The 19,068-nt window shown below is 38.1% G+C and overlaps 1 protein-coding gene and 1 long non-coding RNA gene across 2 annotated transcripts; one reads left to right on the forward strand and one right to left on the reverse strand.

Annotated features, from left to right (window-relative positions):
- Positions 1-8,558: 8,558 nt before the first annotated feature.
- On the reverse strand, positions 8,559-12,074 carry LOC134867668 (uncharacterized). The gene is made up of 2 exons (XR_010166165.1): positions 11,914-12,074; positions 8,559-9,954 (listed from the first exon to the last, which is right to left on the reverse strand). It is a non-coding gene; the product is annotated as an uncharacterized LOC134867668 (long non-coding RNA).
- A 2,905-nt stretch (positions 12,075-14,979) lies between these two features.
- On the forward strand, positions 14,980-18,579 carry LOC134867882 (FAST kinase domain-containing protein 5, mitochondrial). The gene is made up of 2 exons (XM_063888752.1): positions 14,980-15,077; positions 15,891-18,579. Exon 2 carries the CDS (start codon positions 15,903-15,905, stop codon positions 18,324-18,326), a length of 2,424 nt encoding a protein of 807 aa, XP_063744822.1. The 5' UTR covers positions 14,980-15,077; positions 15,891-15,902; the 3' UTR covers positions 18,327-18,579.
- Positions 18,580-19,068: the final 489 nt, after the last annotated feature.

Genomic DNA, 19,068 nt, shown 5'->3' on the forward strand with positions numbered 1-19,068 from the left:
GCCAAGCAATTGTGTCAGCAATCGACAAGTTTCTGGCAGTTCTACAGTGGTAGGTAATGAAAAGAAATAAGCCAGAGAGTAATCACGGTGATTAAAGAAAAATATCAACGGATAAAAGCAGAGATCTAAAGAGAAATCCTTGTTCATCTAAATGGAAATTTCTAATAATATCATATTTGGATGTTTTGAAAAGTGGGGTTTGAAGCCATTAATACATTTTAAGGTCATTTTGTGCCATGAGGCAGGTATAACCTTAACTATAATATACTAACCTGAGGCTGGGCAGGAATTTAGGGCTGGTTATTATAGTCTTCTGTGAATTAAGGAAATGGAGATGAGGATATGTATTATTTTGCAGTATGTGATGGACTGGAAAGCTCTTGCGCTCAGCTCTGCCTCTTCTTTCCTCCCTGTGGCCTTGGAAGCTCACCTACAAACACTCTGAGAATATAAAAGTCAGAGCATTCTCAGGCAGTCGTGCTGGCCACTGAGAATGTATTTTAGGTCTTGTAAATTTCTCATTTTTGTTGTTTCTATTTCAGCAAGTGATAAGACATTTAAATCATTTGCACACTATTTATTACACGTCTCAAGGCTTTTAAAATGTAGCTTTCCTGCTAAATTTTTATAAACATAATTAAGTTTCTTGAGCCAATTTTTGCAAAGAAATTGCATATTTAAATAAAATCCACATCAGTCTTCATTTATGATTTCTCTGGGCTCTTTTTCCCAGTTACAGTGAGATGATGTGAACTTGGTCGGTTCATGCTACATTACTGAGATGCCGCTGGCACAAAGGTTACAGCTCATTAATTCAAAGTCTGTATGACTTGTAGCAAGAAGATGGGGGTTAAGAGAGGGAAGAATACTTAGACCTCGTAACTATACGTTTTGACAGCTGCCATTATGATGTACAATTCTTATATGTGAATTTAAATTTAAATGATGCTCACCATTTTGATTGGCAGCTATTGCTGTAGAAAAAATCTCCTTCGATGTAATCATTTGGTTTCAAAGGAACAGTCACCCTGGAGCCAAACATTATAGATGCAATTTCTGTAGCTTTAGATATGCCTGGATCACAATCCACCCACTTATTCATCAATAAGCTCCTCAAGCCTCCTGTTTGCATGCAATCCCACACATTTCTATAGTTGGAGATCTTCTTTGATTCCTATACTCTATTGTTTTGCAGTAACATACCATAAGACAATATAGTCAGATTCCACTGCATAAAATGTGCTGTATACTTTCTGGTATGTTGTGAAAAGAGTAAAAGATTGTGGCTGCGAGTCAGGCCATGTTAAACTGTACTGTAGTTTTCATGATGTTTGGCGATGGCTGTCTCTCTGGTGGGCAAGCCACTTAAGTCCTTTCAGAATTTAGTCTGGCAGCGTCGCCAAGTTTCTTGTCAAAACTGTCAACGAATAGTAAATCTCGACCCAACTCTAAAAGTGCTTTTCGGATCACATTAGCAGAAAGAATGATTCTTACATCTAGGACAAAGGGCATGCCAGTAGTTGTGTGTATAACAGGGGATCTCCCCAAACCACATTCAGAACTGCCTAGCAGCAATTATGAAATGTAGTGGAACAGAGAGCTATTGCTGAAAGGAAATATGAGTTTATTTCTGACAAATGGTACATCTTTAGCAGCAGTCAGTGATGTGTGTCATCCAGAGTCAGCCCCAGCTGTCTCATTTGACATTGCCTGCAGGAGTACGAGTGTCAAGTGTGATGTTCAGACACGTGGGGTCAAACCATCAATTCTCTGGACCCTTGATGGTGACAGATACTTTCCCGCAGCTTTGCTTTGTCAACTTTCAGAGGATGGGTCTGAAATACTAATTCAGACAGAGTAATTAGGCAACATAGTAATCTAATAACTCAGGGGGGAGATGACAAATGATATGAGTCATTAGCCACAATGGAACTGTAAACACATCGTTTCACTGTGAGTAAGGTAGAAGGAGGATTGCAAATGCAAATGATACCCTTCTTCAACAATATGCATTTACATGCAGAATTCAATCAGAAACAACTTTCGCTTATTTTAAGATGTTTGATAAATAATTTTGGTTAAATGTTTTACTTTTACCACTTCGGATGAACCAATGTACATAAAGAAATAAACCATGTGACGCATCATGCTGGGATACAGTATAAAGTAAAGCTAATGTTGACCACCAAATAATATGCTGGAAATGGCCTACGCTGTCCCATCATAAATGTCTTTCTTAATTATAGCTGACAATTGAAGATGATACATTTATCGCTGAGGTCTTCGACTTTTCACCCACACTGCCCACAACAGCACGAGTCAGTGTTACAAAACCACTTCTTTTCCCCTTGAGAGGAGTTATTAATTAATGAGATGCTGCTAAGAGGTTTGAATCTTACTCCTCTCAGTTGGTTTCGTCAGAAAAAAAACAATGTGTCACTGAGCTGTCAGTAAATATCTCTTGTCACAAGGTTTTATTTTCCAGAGACATGCGTATCAAACATTTTATATAGGGACAAAGTGAAGATGTCAGTCGATGACATTACATCCCAACACTCATGTTCCAAAAATATGGCAAATGTGTCAAAAAAAATCTTAACCAACTTTATGCTACTTAAGAGAATAATACACTTTGTTCAACTTTAACAACATGTTTATGCTGCTTATGGTGTATCGTGCATACCTGCTCTCTTTCAGGAGAAACCCAGATTTACAGTGCAATGTCTCCAAACTCCAAAAATGAAGCGGGGCCAATGAGTCATCTTACCTTGGGTAACTTAGCTTCACAAATTTAAAGCAGTTACAACCACTGAAAGTAACTAAGTGTGTTTTCCAATCTATATGCAGACAACAAAAACATCAATGGGATATTCCTTTGGTTGATCTCTGTGTTACTGGGAATTTTGTACGGATAGACTATTGTCCATAAAGATTTAATACCAAAAGGAATTTTATTCATACAGACGTCATCCAGTATGTTTTCAGAGAGAATGTACTCCTTGAGGGGAAACAAGGTATGCGCAGAATTAAACTGAAAGCTTTGCCTCTCTTCTATTAAGCATGACTCCAGTGGTGAAGGCCTTAATGAAATACAACATATGTAATTTTTGTAAGCTATGTTCCATGTTGCCATTTTAAACATAGGAATGTGTTGAAAGGACTCAATCCCTTTTCTTCTTTGTCTGTTGACAAATAAATAAATAATTTTCTTGAAACACATTTCTCGGTTCTTGTTGTTGGCCCTGACTATTGGTGAAACTTGTGTATGGGTGAGGATAGAATATGCATCAGCCTATGTGTTGAACAGTATGAACAGTGTGAATATGTGTTCATTGGTAAACAGAAAACGGGACAGAAAATGTGAAACATTGTGGTATGGATTAATAAAGCTGATGTTTTGCGAGTATATTCAAATTAAACAGTAGTCGAGGGAGATGGTAGCCTCCCTCGCATCAAGCAAAAGTCGCTTTACCTACCACATGCCTTTCACAATCCCTCTGAAAGCTTTGCTGTGTTCTGGTAAAAAGTCTGATTCCAGTTGTGTTACACACTTACCCACCAGATTTCCAGAGACCATTACCAAAGAGCTGTTTTACTGTTAAGTGAGGTGTGGCAGAATTTAGCAGGAAAGCTAAGATCCTTCACGGTCTTCAAAACTTGTAATATTTCTTTGTTTGTTACTACCTCATTTGTCAGAGCCACTAAAACTGGTAAAAGTACTGTTACAAGAAATTAACTGTGAGAGTTTTTCTTGTGTAAGTCACAACAATGTTTTGTTGTCCCAGTTAGGAAAATGTCAGGTTGTAGGGGAAAAAATGACTTGGTTTTGGGCACAGAGATTCATCAAATGGCTTTGGCATTTCTTCACCTCTATACGGAGCTTTTAAGCATATTTCAGCTGAATTATGTGTTGATACATTTTCAGCTTACAACTATACTGTTTTAATTTGGTTTTGCGTTTGAACAAAAATAGTGTGCTTCACAGTGTGATACATATATGTCCAAACATAATCAACATTTTAATAAAAACACCTGACTGATAAAGATCATTGCACACCAAAAAACACACACATGAGAACAGCAGATCGAGAGTTAGTGCTACTGTTCATGAAAAGCACTAGAAGACCAGATGGTACATTTCTGATAGATTGAACTATAAAATACTGATGGATGCACACAGATGTTTCACGGCCATTTGCCCTGTGTGGACTTTCAACCATCCAAACCCAAGAGATAGCAGCCAGTTTTATTTTATTCCACTTCCCTTAATCCATAAACCAACATTAAGTTCTATACAAAGAGTACTGCTACACTGCATGTATGTCCTGAACAGCACTATTTAATGTGGTTTGAGAAAACTGCTTGGGAAGGACACAATTACAAATACCGTAAAACACTGGAGCTGTCGCTGTCCCTGCAGTAATAACCCTGAAATTGTCTCTTAGACAGCAGGGCCAGAAAAGAGTAGAGCCTTTGTTGCTTCAACACCTGCAGTAAAGCAATTTCTGCCAGTTCTGTCTTACTGTTAGGTGTACTGGAAATTAGTTGAGCTGATGAGAAAATATAGGAGATTTTTCAAGGCAAAGGGAACTTGGCCTCCCGAAGGACAGGAATTGAGAGACAGGTGACAGTAAGGTTGAGTATAAAATGGGACACAGGCTGGTAGCTCTGAAATGGTGTGGTTAAAGACATTTCATGTGAGTTAGCAGCCCAGTTAACTCTAATACCCCAACTGTGCTCTTTCTTGCACTTGCCTTTGGAGCCCTACTTAACACTAGAGTTTTACACAACTATACTCAAACTGGCATATATTTTACAAGGGCTTTTTTGTTATTTATACACCATGTCAGTCGGTATAAGTAGCATTTATACAGAATTATCTAATTAGAATTATATAATTATTACTAACTCAAGCAAATCACTAGGGTTCATCTTGACATCACAACAAACCAGGAGTGTGTATAGTATATTAAGTAGGCAAGAGATTGTTTCCTAATCTGGTTTGGACATTCTTTGAATTCTGTCAGTGTCTTGCTTCACAAGCCACAGTCAGCAAGTGTTCTGGCACAGAGGATTGTGATTAAGCTCCTTGTGAAAACTCCTCATTAACTGGCTCAGAAAATTAATTGTTTTTCATTGCTAATTCAAAAGTTCATTTGCATAAATTGACAGCTGCGTTGTTCCATATGCATAAGTAAAATAAGAGTTCATTCTCCGGTCTGGCACGATCCTGGAGATAGAGTCATGGTTAGCTCACAGAGGTCAGGTGAAGGAGCAGACCCCCGTCAGAGTGGATGCCAGCAGTGGATTGCAGCCTCAGCAGCATGGCTGACACAGGCTTTTTTGTGTCTGTTAGCAGAATTAAACAATCCCCTGAGACATAACATCAACACTCACAAGGTTCCTTCTGAATATTCAATTAGCCCTACATGTATTAAAAGGAGCTAAACAGGTTTCTGTTAAATTAGTCGCACCCTGATAACCATACTTTTATGGAGCTCTCTAGGTTAAAGACTTTTGAAGCAAATAAACACATTTATTTCTACTAAATTGACTCTCATCAGTGCCACATGTAGTTATAGGTGGAAACAGTGGGAGCTGGGTAATTATTACCATGGGAGCTTATGTTTAAGAACAACGTTGATTATGTGTTTGAGGCCATTTGTAGAGAATTGAGAGATATTCAATTTCAGCGAAACCAAAAGCAGCCACACATGTTTGAAGAATGAATCAGACTTAAACGTATACATCCTAGTTCTCTAAAACTCTTGACAAAGTTAAAGCAATAATTTCACCAGGAAACAAATTTAAGCACACACAAACAGCCTCCCATTCGTCCAACCCTTGAGGGAACACTGTATATTGATTACGTGTTACCTTGAGTTGTTACTCAGAGGAAAGGAGAGAACAATGCATCCTGAAAATGAATGAACAGTCTTTAATTTAGCCATAATATTTTATATCATCTCCTCTCATCCAGGGAGTGTTAGGGCAATACCTGTTCACAATAAAAGGTCAGTTTTGCATTAGCCATAGGGGAAAAACACCAGCCGTGGTTAAAGGGGATAGGAAAATGTCTATCATTTCTAGCAAAGGACGCAGAGAGAGAGCGGCACAGAGAGAGTGGCTGAACGTTGAATACAGATTAGGGAGGCATAGGTCCACGAGAATAACACAATCAAGCAGAAATGCAGAAAGCTTAACACTTCTAGCAAAGACCCCTTTTGTGCTGAGAAGATTTGTGTCTTAATTAGTGTGTACCTTTGAAGGACTTCCGACAACTGGCAATTGCAAAGAGACAGACATTCATTTCCCATGGCTACATCTAATAGCATTTTACTCCTCATGGCAAATGTAATACTATGACATGTCCCAAACAACATACAGAAATATTTAATAACCTGAGCGTCCCATCATGTTATTATGATGATGATAATTTTCTATTCTATTTTAATATGACTGTCAAGGGGAAAAACGGCAATTAAGGACGACTATTTTAAAATGTATTGCATATTTATTCAGACAAATAAAAGTCCCTTTTGGCTTCCTTTTCGGTAAAATAACAAGATTGATATACTGTGAAATCCGTTTCAAATTGGATACAAGACGCATTCATTTCAGACACAATGTCCCTACTTATTCAGTTTCACCCAACAGGGAACCTCTTATGTTGAAAATCCTCTAATGGCCAGTTGATGCTCAAAATGCCAAACTGTACTTGATGGCTTTTATTCTAATGTGGAACAAATGACCAAAAAGAGCTTTTCACTTCGTTAGTCTGTGCTAATATTTCCGTCTTTGTTCTTTTGATTGTTTGTTCTGGTTTTCAAATGAATAAGCCTTGCCTGATTTGCACAATAGTGCATGTAAGTCCAGTTAAATGCTATGTCTATGCTAGCATGGTCACAATCTGTTCAAGTTGTTTTGTTAAATGTTTAGAATACCCACCATCTAACTTTAGTATGTTAGTTGACATTTGCTCAATTTATCCACTTGGATGCTCCCACAAATGTTCGTACACAAATGTTTGTTGATTTTCATCACAATGCATCAAGAAGTTGTTGAGCTGTTGGATTAATTGATTAGGCTTCTCAACACTGAGCTTCCTTTCAAGTGGTATAAATATTCTGTAGCCTATTTGAAATATGGAAGACAAACAAATCAGTTGATCTCTGAAACATTTTGGTTAAATTAAAACACCAAGTGTCAAGTGACGTTCCACAATCACCCAGAAATCCATGTCTTATAAGGGCGTCGGATTTTTCTAGACATCAAAGTAAATAGAGGTTGCTAGAGCAATCAGCATGGTCTGACAAGCAGGAATGCATCTTTTGAGTTCATGTCCTTTCTGGATGCTTCCCATTTATCTCAACTGTCAGGTAAAGAGGACATGATAATGAAAGGTGAACACTCCAGTGAATGGTTCTCTCTGCCAGCCTACCATGCAATGCAGAATAATGAAAACTCTGCTCATTGGCTTGGGGTTGGCCGAATGTGTGTACATGCGCATATGTTAGGATAGTGAGAGCCTTCATCTATTTGAATTCTGTAGCACATTCCTTTAAATTGAATTCAGGGTAAAAAGAAACACTATCATCCTTCCAGTATTATAAATATATATTTAAATAGAATGGTTGTATAAGAAATATTAGTACTGTTTCATTCCGTTTGTACAATCATTTCATTCCTCATGCAGTTCTTTAGCGACTTACCCCTAGTTATGCTTTATTAGTCATTCAGATACCTCCCTCTGCTGGAAGAATAGGTAACTGCACATGCAATTTAAAGAAGCCGTACATTTTTTTAAAAATTCAATTAAATATATGTATATATGAACCCAATACACAATAAGAACTTAACTTCTCCGACAAGCCTTAAAGTACCTGGAGTAAAACTCACCCAAAACACAACTACATCATTTAGGCCACATGTAAAACTTTCAATTGTGCATGGAGATATCAGGAATACATTCTACCATTAAATGTTTCACAGCAAATTATATTTGATACGTGTTTATGAAGATGTATGTCATGACTGTAGCAACATATGTATTACTTGATCTGTCAACTTCCAAAACGTTTTTTTAAATCCTCATTTAGAGAGATCAATGTTGACTTTCCAAAAGTCATATTTCATCCAAGATCCACCAGTCATGCACCAAGCTTACAACGCATTGAAAAATAAGGTTAAACTGTTGTGTAAATTAGTGTTCTAGTAAAGCTATGGCATAGTAAAGAACATGACAACATATTCAATGCAAGAGATCCATTTTCAAAAGCAATGACATTTAAATATCAGCAGCACAAATTGTTGGATTATAAATGAGGGAAATAGGAACCAAAGGAGGGTGAAAATGAATTCCAATTGTGCACCCCTTTTTAGAAACGAAGACATTGTCTTTTGTGTTCTAAAAATAAAAGGAACACCACCAGATTATATGGATTTCATTATTGAATTATATGTTTCACAGTAAAGCAACCTTTGTTCTTAAAAAAAACATTCAATCAGATGATTAATTGGATTATATATGTGGTATAAAACACAAAAGCCATAGTGAGTCAAATGAACAATTTTATTTTCAACTTTGAATTGTCACAAATAGTGAACCTACATTGTTTAGTCACATTCAGAATAACACATATTCATAGAAATGTTACCTCAACTATGAATTTTGTGATGAAATTGATTAATGCTACACAAATAAGAGAAAATGTAGATGGTGACTTAAAGATGGCAATTCAATAGAGCAGCACAAATATATCCTAAATGCATGTGGGCAGTAGAACGTGGCGCAGAACAATTCCCCATGTCCTCAACAGGCCGGGACAAGTGCAATACCAGACAAGTACAGAGCATTGCTTCCTCTCCCAACCTGCACAGAAAGGGATCACTTCTGATAGACTCATTTCAGTTCTATGATCAGTTTTGCATGGATTTGCACAGCAGTACAGTGATAAGCTGAAAGCAAACCAGCAAAACTAACCAGAGACCCATGTACAATAGCTACCACTGCAGTTTTCCAAGAAGAAACATACATCTAGGAGTACTTTAAGTGCTCACACTGCAGTAGAAATTCATAAAACTACCTGCACTATAAGCACTTTAATACTACTGACACATTGCTGTACCCTATAAACAAATCTGTAGTGGGAACTGTACTTGACCATCATGAAGGAATAGGTGAATTCAGCTGAAAAACACAGGCCACCATCAGTTTTGCATAGATTTGCACAACTTAATTCTTCTTGCAGTACAACTATGCAAAACTAATAGGAGACTGCCACATTTAAAGTGTGTATATTTATACACAGAACAATTGATACATATCAGATGAGAGTCCCATCATCTTATGCCAGAAGGAGCACTTAGGGCAGTAGGTGCTAGTCTACTTCACTATCTGCACTAGATGCACCTTAGCATAAGGACTGGTAAAAGCCACGCAAAAAACACTCATTTTAAATGATTTCTCAACAGTACTTTTTTAGAGAAGCCTACAAGATAAATTTGGCCTGTAATTTACAGTCATTTCTAAACAAACAGAAAAAACAAAACTGATGTCATGGACCGTTTAACACTGAAAGGACATTAACTGACAGAATGCCTTCAAAATTAAGCAAGTTTGATAAGAGGGCCTCCTTCAGGAACAGCAGGGCACATCATAGCAGATCAGTGACGGGGTCCTGCCTGGTGTGTATTGATGTGCTATTTGGATTTAGTCCACCCTGTACAAGCATAAGGTGGCAACATCTGTAAAAACACCTACTCCTTTCGTTACCATTATCAGAATAGTGCTGAAAGTGCCTTCACTGCAGTAGATTTCATAAAACTACCTGCACTGTAAGCACTTTGACACTACAGTGACTCTTCATGGGAACGTTTCAATCAAAGAATGATTCAGGATGCTTTGAAGTCCACAAGGAGCTTTCCAGAAGAGATACAGGTGTGCACAGGGGTCTGAAAGTATAAAGAGGAAATAGCAACAAGAATGTTAGCAACTTCAATTTATTACTGGAATCATCAATCACCTAAAAATCAAACATTAACAATTGATGACGTCGTTTGTTTTGGAATTGTGGAACATGTTGGTCTCGAGTGGGCAATTGCGAGGTGATTGATTCCTTGAAACATTCCAAATATTTAGATAAAACTGGGACAAGCTGCATATCCTAAGATTTGGAAATTGGAACCAGAGAATGTCAGGGATTTCTCTGAAAAAAGTATTAGTTAAATAGTTTGAAGAATACCGGTTACTTAAGCATTACTTTCAATTGTAACTTGAAATTGGGTGCGTTGTATAACCTAAAATGTCCCTTGATATGTTATACTTGTTTAAACTTCATCATATATTCTATTTTAGTCATTTCATAAGTAGGCAATATCAAAAACGTTGGTTGTAGATGTACCAGTGGGACAGTCATTGGCAATGTTGCGATTTCATTCTTACGCAAGGCCTTAGTATCCCGAAGACGGCGATATCTTCCCAACTCGCCTAATTGCCTACAACCTATGTGTATTTTGATGCATGCACAACACATTCATGAAACTTTGTGATGTCAAACACAGGTGCATTCAAGGAAAAAACACGCCATCGAGAAATAACCACGTGTCGAAATGTCTTCAATAACAAAGTTCAATAGGAAACCCGAGTGTGGAGCACGGCTGCCAGGAGATAGCAACACTTGCTTGCGCTCCAGTCACATTGCTGTACCCCTCCCCCACGCGCTAACATGGCGCCCAGGAGTCCACATTTTGAGTGTTTTATAAACCTAGTTCCACCGACTGGAAAACACAAAACGAGTGTAACTAAATTGGAGGCGTTAAAATGCCTGTATATTCACGAAATCAGGTGCATGTTAAATGTGAGCTCATTATGACTGAGCGCACCAAGCGTATGATACGAGCTACTGCAAACTTGAGCAAGAAATGCAGCACACAACAAGCTAGTAGTACCCGAGGGCTCATCAAAACAGTCCAATGTAAGCATGTGCTAGCCAAACATGCTAACGCGTGTAGCCTGCAAGCACGGCTTGCTTTCAAAACGATTGTTATCCAATTCATATGTATAATGCTACATATTTGTTTGCATTATACTTGGCATTTTCGTAAATGGTTTGAAAGACGCGCTAAGTTAACAGGCTGTTGTTGAATAGCACCCTCAATCCACTTCACAGCATTCTCTTATCTTAGCCAACTTAGCTGCTTTAGAATAGCTTACCCCTTGCAGGCTTACGCATTAAATATCAGTGCATGTTCCCGAGTGCTTGTCGACACTGGCATTTCCACTTACCACACATTCTGTGGTCAATAAAACCCATAAACATAATGCAAATCAATGTTATATTTGATGTGTTAGCCGCAGTAGCTAGCTAACTCAGCAGCTCGCGGGATAGCAAGGCGCGCGGCCTGCTGCAACCCCATGTGCTGCTGCTTTGTTCTGCAGGCTCTTATAAGTGTACATCAAAGCACACAGATAAACTGAAAACTTAATGTTCAACCAACATGTGGCCGACAACCATAGCCCACGAGTCTACAACTTGCAGCGACCACCAAAGTGTGTAACGCACAATTTTCACGAGTGAGTATCACTTGCCCGAGGTACCGACTTGAGGTGCAGCAGCAACACATGCTTTTCAAATCTCCCTCATTCTCTAACCATGGAGGAGAGGTTGCCATGCGATGCGCGGCTTACAACATTGTTTTCAACCGCGGAAATTGAGATTAAAACATTTCTCCCTTATGTAAAACGTGAACGTGTGGCTCCGGTGTTGCACACAGCGCCGAACATTTTACTTTCCGGACATTTACCGCATCTCTCGAAAAAGCTAACAACAGGTTTCCTGCCAATAACATGCGCGTTATAAGACACTAGCTTCTAAAAAAATCCACCATCTTCACTCACTTGTACAGACTTACCGTTTACCCACACTGTTTCAGGGGTCGCGGCAAAACTGAGAAAAGAAGAAAAAGACTTGGTAAATTGAGTAACAGCTAGGACGAATAATCCAAAAAGCACAACCATGTGCTACTATTATGATTTGCTAGGAGTTTGTGAATCGTAGTAAGATTGCGAAAGTGGCGCGAGTAGAGTCTAGGTTTAACCATGTGGTGAATGAAGGGCGGCTCCCAGCCAGCGTAGCTAAACCCCAACTCCTTCATTAGCATAAATCAACTACTTCCTCTCCAAGTGCCACTCTCAAGTTTCACCCCTCGATGTATACTGTTGATCAACATCAAATAGGCGATGAAGAATTTATTTGTCATAAGTAAAATTTAAAAGAAGTAAATTAAAAACTTAAACAAGGAAGCTAGTAGCCTACAACAGTGAACAGGCGCCCACATATTAGTATAAATTATTTTAGTTGATGTTTCCTTTGGTTGTGTTAGGAAAAACATGTATTTTTAAAACGAATAAACCATAGAAATATATATATCCTTTCATTCTAACGAAAAAAGGGCATTTTCTGACATCAATAAAATGATGGCACACATTGTTATTCTCATTATCTGTAACAATACTTTGTACCCACTATTTCAATCTGTGTATACTATAGTAAACGAAATGATATCCTTCAATTAATTATCAAACCTTTTTAAAGTAAGAATTGAACAGATCACTCAGATAGGAGCATATTTTTTGCCTTGATGAGCCTGTATTAAATGATTACCAGAGTATAGTCATACCACTTTAAAGAAGCCTCAAATAAGAAAATAAATATATTTTCCTTTGCTAAAAGGTTTTTAGCACATAAAGCATGATGAAATGAGTACATATTAGGCTCTAGTGTTAAGAGGTATCATAAGAAAAAGATATATTTTTATACAGAGGTTTTTGATGAATTGCTAAACATAAACTTTTTTTCCTGTTACTATCTGAACTGTACAATGTCAAACATAGGCCTGTTTGCATTAAACTCGATTTATTATACAAAAATAATTGGCTTAATCTTAAATTCATTTATTTCTTCTCTTATACTAGATTACTGAGATTTAGATCATCATTCTTTTTATTTGCATCATCAGAGCAAAATCAAAATGATATAGTTAAATGTCTTGCTTTTGACAACACGTCAGTTCACCTTTCACCTCTAGGTTCAGTCATGTGTGAAATCACAGCCGGTTCTGAATCATGGCTGTAAAGAGAAACTGAAGCTGGCCTCCTGCTCACACAGATGTAAAATATGAGGACTACTGGAATTTGAATGTATAAACTATTATTTAGTGTTATGTTTAAATATGACAACAAAGTAACTGCAAAATAAATAAATAAAGAGTTGATAAAACATGGATGTTATATATATTTTTTTAAATCCTAAATCTACTTTGAATTACTTTATGTGACAAGTATTAATAAAGTTTATTTCACTTTAGTGTTTTTGGATGCATTTAAATGTTTGTTTCCCTCTGCATCTGTTGTAGCATACAGCCATTAAATTAGTATTGCAATTCAGTTTGCAAACAAAGTTTTCTTTATCTGTAACTTAAATTAATCAATTATATGAACACTATATAAATTGTAAATTGCCAAAAATGATTTATCTCTCTAGAGATATATGGCTTGAGGACATAATTGATCCACAATGAAGAACTGTCTGACCGGAGATAGGCTGTTGCCTAAAATGAATTAAAATATAAAGTGGCTCATATCTGAATTCTGAGAAACATTTTGATAATATTCCTAAATGCCAATCTTTCTTCCGAACAATTCAATCCGTAATTTAACCTTAACATGTTTAATGACAAACAAAAATGCAGAATTTTGTTGCCTCTTATTGCATTTGATCAATTACATTATTTTTAGTCTTGGTTAGAGGTTATAACACAATCGCTGTTCTGTGTGCTTAGTTTACATAGATTATAATACTACGACAACACTAGAATTGACCTTGAAAGATCCCAAAAAGAAAAGATATATATCAGCTTTTTTTTGGCAGAATTATTTTTATTGAAAGAATAAACTGTTTTACAAAATTCCAAAATATTAGCTGAACATTGAATAAATAAATGACAAATGTTTGTACAAAAAATAACCCCAAAATATATTGATGCACAAAGGGAATGCCTTACATGTGGGTGAACTAAAAAGGATTCTTGAATTCAAATGTTCCTATATCATAATATTTGTCACATTTTCGGCCAAAAATATACCCAAGGAACAAAACAAATATGCAAAATGGAATAACACAGCAACAAAGTTACAACTTGAATTTATATTTAGAAAAAAGTCTCCAGTTACAGAACGAACGAATATTACATTATAGCATAATTATTATGCTTGTAATTATATAAAAGTTGCCCACTGATAAAGTATTTAAATACTTTACACTGTTGATTGAGGAGGTATGGACAGATGCATATATTACGTATAAACAGATGTATATGGCAGATATGTATAATATATAGAGTACTATAAACAGATGTGTATGACCGCAGCAGACAGAACAGATTGTTGCTGGGGTGATGGGGGTCCTTTATTATTTTAATTATTTTATTTTAGAACTGTACGCTATTTTAAAATGTTATTTTCGAACAAATATAATAAACAAATACACATATTTTATGCAATTATATATTTTACCATATGTGTCAAAACTGTTGATATCAGAAAATTATATGTAACCCTTGGCACTATGCCAACCCTGTTAGTTATGCCAACCCTGTTTGTTTGCTACTATTTTCTTTTCAAAACCCGTTTCGTTGTCTGCGGTCTGAACCTGGTCGGCTGCCGTAGGTCGAGCTCCGTCATAGCTGCTTTCCGCGGAAGCCGTATCAACCTACCAAAATAAAGTAATACCAACATTCTAACACAATACTTTACTGTCGTTTATTATAAACCTAATTGTGACATTACATTTTCCCCAAAAATAGCATACCCGTGCTTGACATCTTAACTGTTTTTTCTATCATATTGATATTTACATCATCATGATCGTATAGTGTATAATGGCCATGACTTTTATTTTGAAGATTGAAGTACTTGGGTTACAGTGTGATTGCAGCATGTTTCTAGAAGGGATCTTTTGACTTTCAATCATGGCCAAAACTTCATGAGGGTTTTACACGTTTCTGTATAATCAAAGGTGAGTTCAACTGTGTTATTAAAGGAAATATATACACGGCTGCATGAATTGTTTTTGAATTAATTGTACCGGATACTAGGAAGCAATTTAAGCCTACTTGCACGCTACCCGAAGGTTGACAACACATTACCATTCTGCCATTCTATGTTTCTGTTCGCCTACTCAAACGACTTGTTACTGCGCAAAAAAGCAATATATAAAGTAAGATACTAGTTTAATGATGAGGTGGCATCTTGTACTACCGTGATTAAACTCATCATGGTTTGGACAAAAAAACATAATGGAGACATTTCCTTACTCGTTTTACTTGGATAGTGAAAGATTTAAAATGTAATTGGTAGTAGGTCAACAGTTTGTGTTCATTTACTCAAACGATTTCCATGCAGAACATATTAATTACACTACGTTACATTTCATTTAGTTGATGCCTTTATGCAAAGTGACCCTAAATAATTGCAATAAACCATAAAGATTCAACTCGGAATAACAAGGAAAGTGCAGATACATTAGATTCAAATAAGCCAGCCTCCCGAGTCCTGTTGTGTTCGTTAAACTCTAAAGTGTTTTTATTTTTTTTAATCAAATGGCCAAGGTACAAGCAGGTGTGCTTTTAGCCATGGTTTTCATTAAGGGAAAGGCATTTATTTTATACTGTTTCCATGTTAATATATTTAGGTTATGGCTTGGCAAGAGAACTTGCCAATATAGTTAATCCAAAGTAGAAATACATTTGGCTGAAAATTACATAGTAGGAATAGAATGTTGGTTTGACTTTGCAAGCTTTCTTTAACGATTCTGCATTTGTCTTTTTAGGCTGGCAGATTGATGGCTGCCTGTGTGCTGTGTCGACGGGTGCCCAGGCCACGATACCTCCTAGGCTTGAGAACGGACCGGACCCAAGCTCAGCATGTGCCTGTCAAACAAAAGGATGCGACTGATGATCACAAGGAAAAGAAAGCAGCATTGCAAAAGCAGGAGGCCTCACCCCAAGAAGGATACAGGCTGTTTTACAACCCTTCCTCATATCACCCCTCTGTGTGGACCGCTGCATCCTCCAAGAGCCAGACAGATAATGAGGAGGATGAACAGTGTCTATCCACACTCGCACCTTCCTTTTGGCAACAGGGCAATCGCTACAGTGTGAGTTGCTCCCGTCACCTCTCCAGCTCAAAAAACACACTGCTTGACTTAGCATTCAACACAGATCCTGAACCTGAGAGGCCTTCAGTTTCTTCCCTCAGAAAACCCACACCGCCAGATGTGAAAGTAAATACACGTGCTTTCCTCAAATGTCGGCCTGAGTATGCCTCTACGACCATTGACCTCACCAAACGGCCTCGCCTGATTGAAATGGAAGAGGCCTTGCCACTGCTCGAAAAAGTGATTGTTTTGAAAGGCAGCATGAAACCATCTGATGTGTGTCACTTTCTTACGGAGCTCAGCCGCTTGCACCGTGACAAGATGTCATTTGTGAGGAGTGACCAACGCTTCTTCATGCTCCTACGATATTCCGTGGAACACCTTTGCTTCTTCACTGAGCTGCAGCTTCTGGAGGTGCTTCAGGCGTTTGTGTGGCTTGACATGCCCTCCGACCACACTATACTTAGGCATTATGAGGCAGAGTTGATCCGCCGGGCCAACCAGATGAGTTTACATCAGCTGCTGTTAGCTGCTGACTTGTGGCGTTGTATTGGGAGGCAGGTCCCCCAATACTTACAGCACCTCTATGATTCGGTCCGTCTGCATTGGGAAGAGATGGAGGTCGCTGAACTGGTGCATCTGTTGTATATAATTGGAGAGGGTAGGCAGTGCCCAAAAGACTTAATGCATCCCGTAGAGCAGCAACTCATGCGTCACCTACATCAACTGCTCCCTGAGGAGGTTGGTGCTGTATGCCTGGGGCTCTTTAAGTCCAAGTTTTCAGTATCTGAGGGTGCAGTCACTCGTATTGTTGATAAGGGGCACTCCCTGATAGAAGACATGAGTGACTTTGCCATAGTGAATGTTCTGAAATTCCTGCGTTTCAGCTACCTGTATCACAGGGCTTGGCTGCAGGCAATGTCTCAGGAAGTTCCTCGACGGGCCAAAAAGATGGGTGTCCAGGGGTTGATGCATGTGGCGTTGGGCTGCTCAGCGCTGCATTACCGTGATGATAACATCCTATTGGCAATTGCTGAGAGAGTTCCCTCGCTGGTGGCACACTGTAGGATTAAAGACTCATGTAAACTGCTGTGGGCCCTGGGCACATTAGGGTTTCTCCCAGTCCAGAGCCCAAGCTTCTATCCAAGCCTTACAAAGGCACTGAGAGAGAGAAAAGCTGAATTCCAGCGATACCCTGAGCATCTTCTTACTGCTCTTTTAGGCCTGGCCTTTGTCTCCCAGTTTCCACAAGACCTTATTACAATAGCTTTGAGTCCTGACTTTGTCAAGTCAGCACTGAGTTCTACAAAGTTGGAGCTGAAAAAAGACTTACTCACTTTAGATGAGACCGTGGGTTTGGAGTTACCTCATTGGAGTGGCCCACGACTGAGCTGTGAACTGAGGGAGGAAGTGACAGAAATGCTGTGGAGGTTTGCTCAATCAGACTTGTGCCACAAACCAGAGGTTCTGGAGGCAGAATCTGCTCTTCAGGATCTGCTTGGTGGAGAGAAGTTTGTTTGTAAGAGAATGATTCTCCCCCACACTCGCTCAATCGACCTGGAAGTGCATTTTGACTCCAGTGGACAGCCAATACCTGTGGACTCAGCATTGCACACAACGACCATACCTCCAGAGCACAATTCATCAACATCTGTTTCTCATCAGGGTTGGGAAGCAGTTATAACTGATGAACTGTTCGCACAACTAATAAATAACAAAAACGGCACCAAACCTTTAACCCCGTCTCCTACATCTGAGCTTAAATCTCCTCACAGAGTAGAGCCTGATGATGGTAGGAGACAGTTTGACACAGGGCTATACCTGACCAGTGACATCATAGAAAATCTTGCCAGACCATGTAGCCAAGACTCAGCACCTCAGGACTCTAGAAACACTGTGAAACTTGCCATCCAAGTTTCAAGCAAAAACCACTATTGCTACCATTCACAGCAGTTGATGGGCCTTTATGCCATGAAGAGGAGGCACTTGAAGTTGGCAGGATACAGGGTTGTAGAGCTTAGCTTTCACGAGTGGTTTCCCATGCTGAGGAAAAGCAGGGCTGAGAAGCTTGCACACCTGCACTGCAAAGTGTATAACAGTCTGCAATGATTCTCTGAACTGTAAGAGCCCCAAAACATCCCAGCAGATTCAGACTTTAAACTGTGTTGGCAAGTTGGCTGTTTGGGAATGCACCAAAAAACGGCCTGTTTAAAAAGAGGTTCATTGTTAATTCATCCACATCCATCATTTGCTTTTTGTGTGTGTGTTTAATTCCAAATTCATGTCTGAAGAAGTTTGTCAAAATGTGTGACATTTCAGGACATTTCTTGAAAATAATGCATATTAAAAAATCTAATTTTCATTGTTGTGGCATTATATAATTACATACAGTTTGTATATTTATATACATTTTTGTTTCTGAATTTAATAATATTTTAGCTTCCTGCCTTCAAGAATATGTAGAAGAGTAAATAGAAAAACTGTTTTGCATCATACTTTTTTTACATACTTTTTTTCTTTTTGGATAGGCATACCACAAGTGTATTAACACTTTTCAACTGATTACAAAACAGCCTTTTCCAGTTTTTAGTGTGCACATGCACAGAAAGAAATATTTTAAGCAGTAGTTTTTGCTGCAATTCAGTCCTTTTGTTTGAACTTTTACAAGTGTGTGTATATATAAGGGCAAACCCTTTCTCATTGACAAGTGTAACAAAACCATTAAAATACACATCCATTTTTACCAGGATAGCCGCATGTATACAGTTCCAGTACATTCCATTAAAAAAAACCTAACTACACATTTCAACCAAATAGACTTATAATTCCACAGTTTCTTTCAAAAAGAAAA

Source organism: Eleginops maclovinus, chromosome 7 (assembly GCF_036324505.1).
Source record: "Eleginops maclovinus isolate JMC-PN-2008 ecotype Puerto Natales chromosome 7, JC_Emac_rtc_rv5, whole genome shotgun sequence".
NCBI classification, from domain to species: domain Eukaryota; kingdom Metazoa; phylum Chordata; class Actinopteri; order Perciformes; family Eleginopidae; genus Eleginops; species Eleginops maclovinus.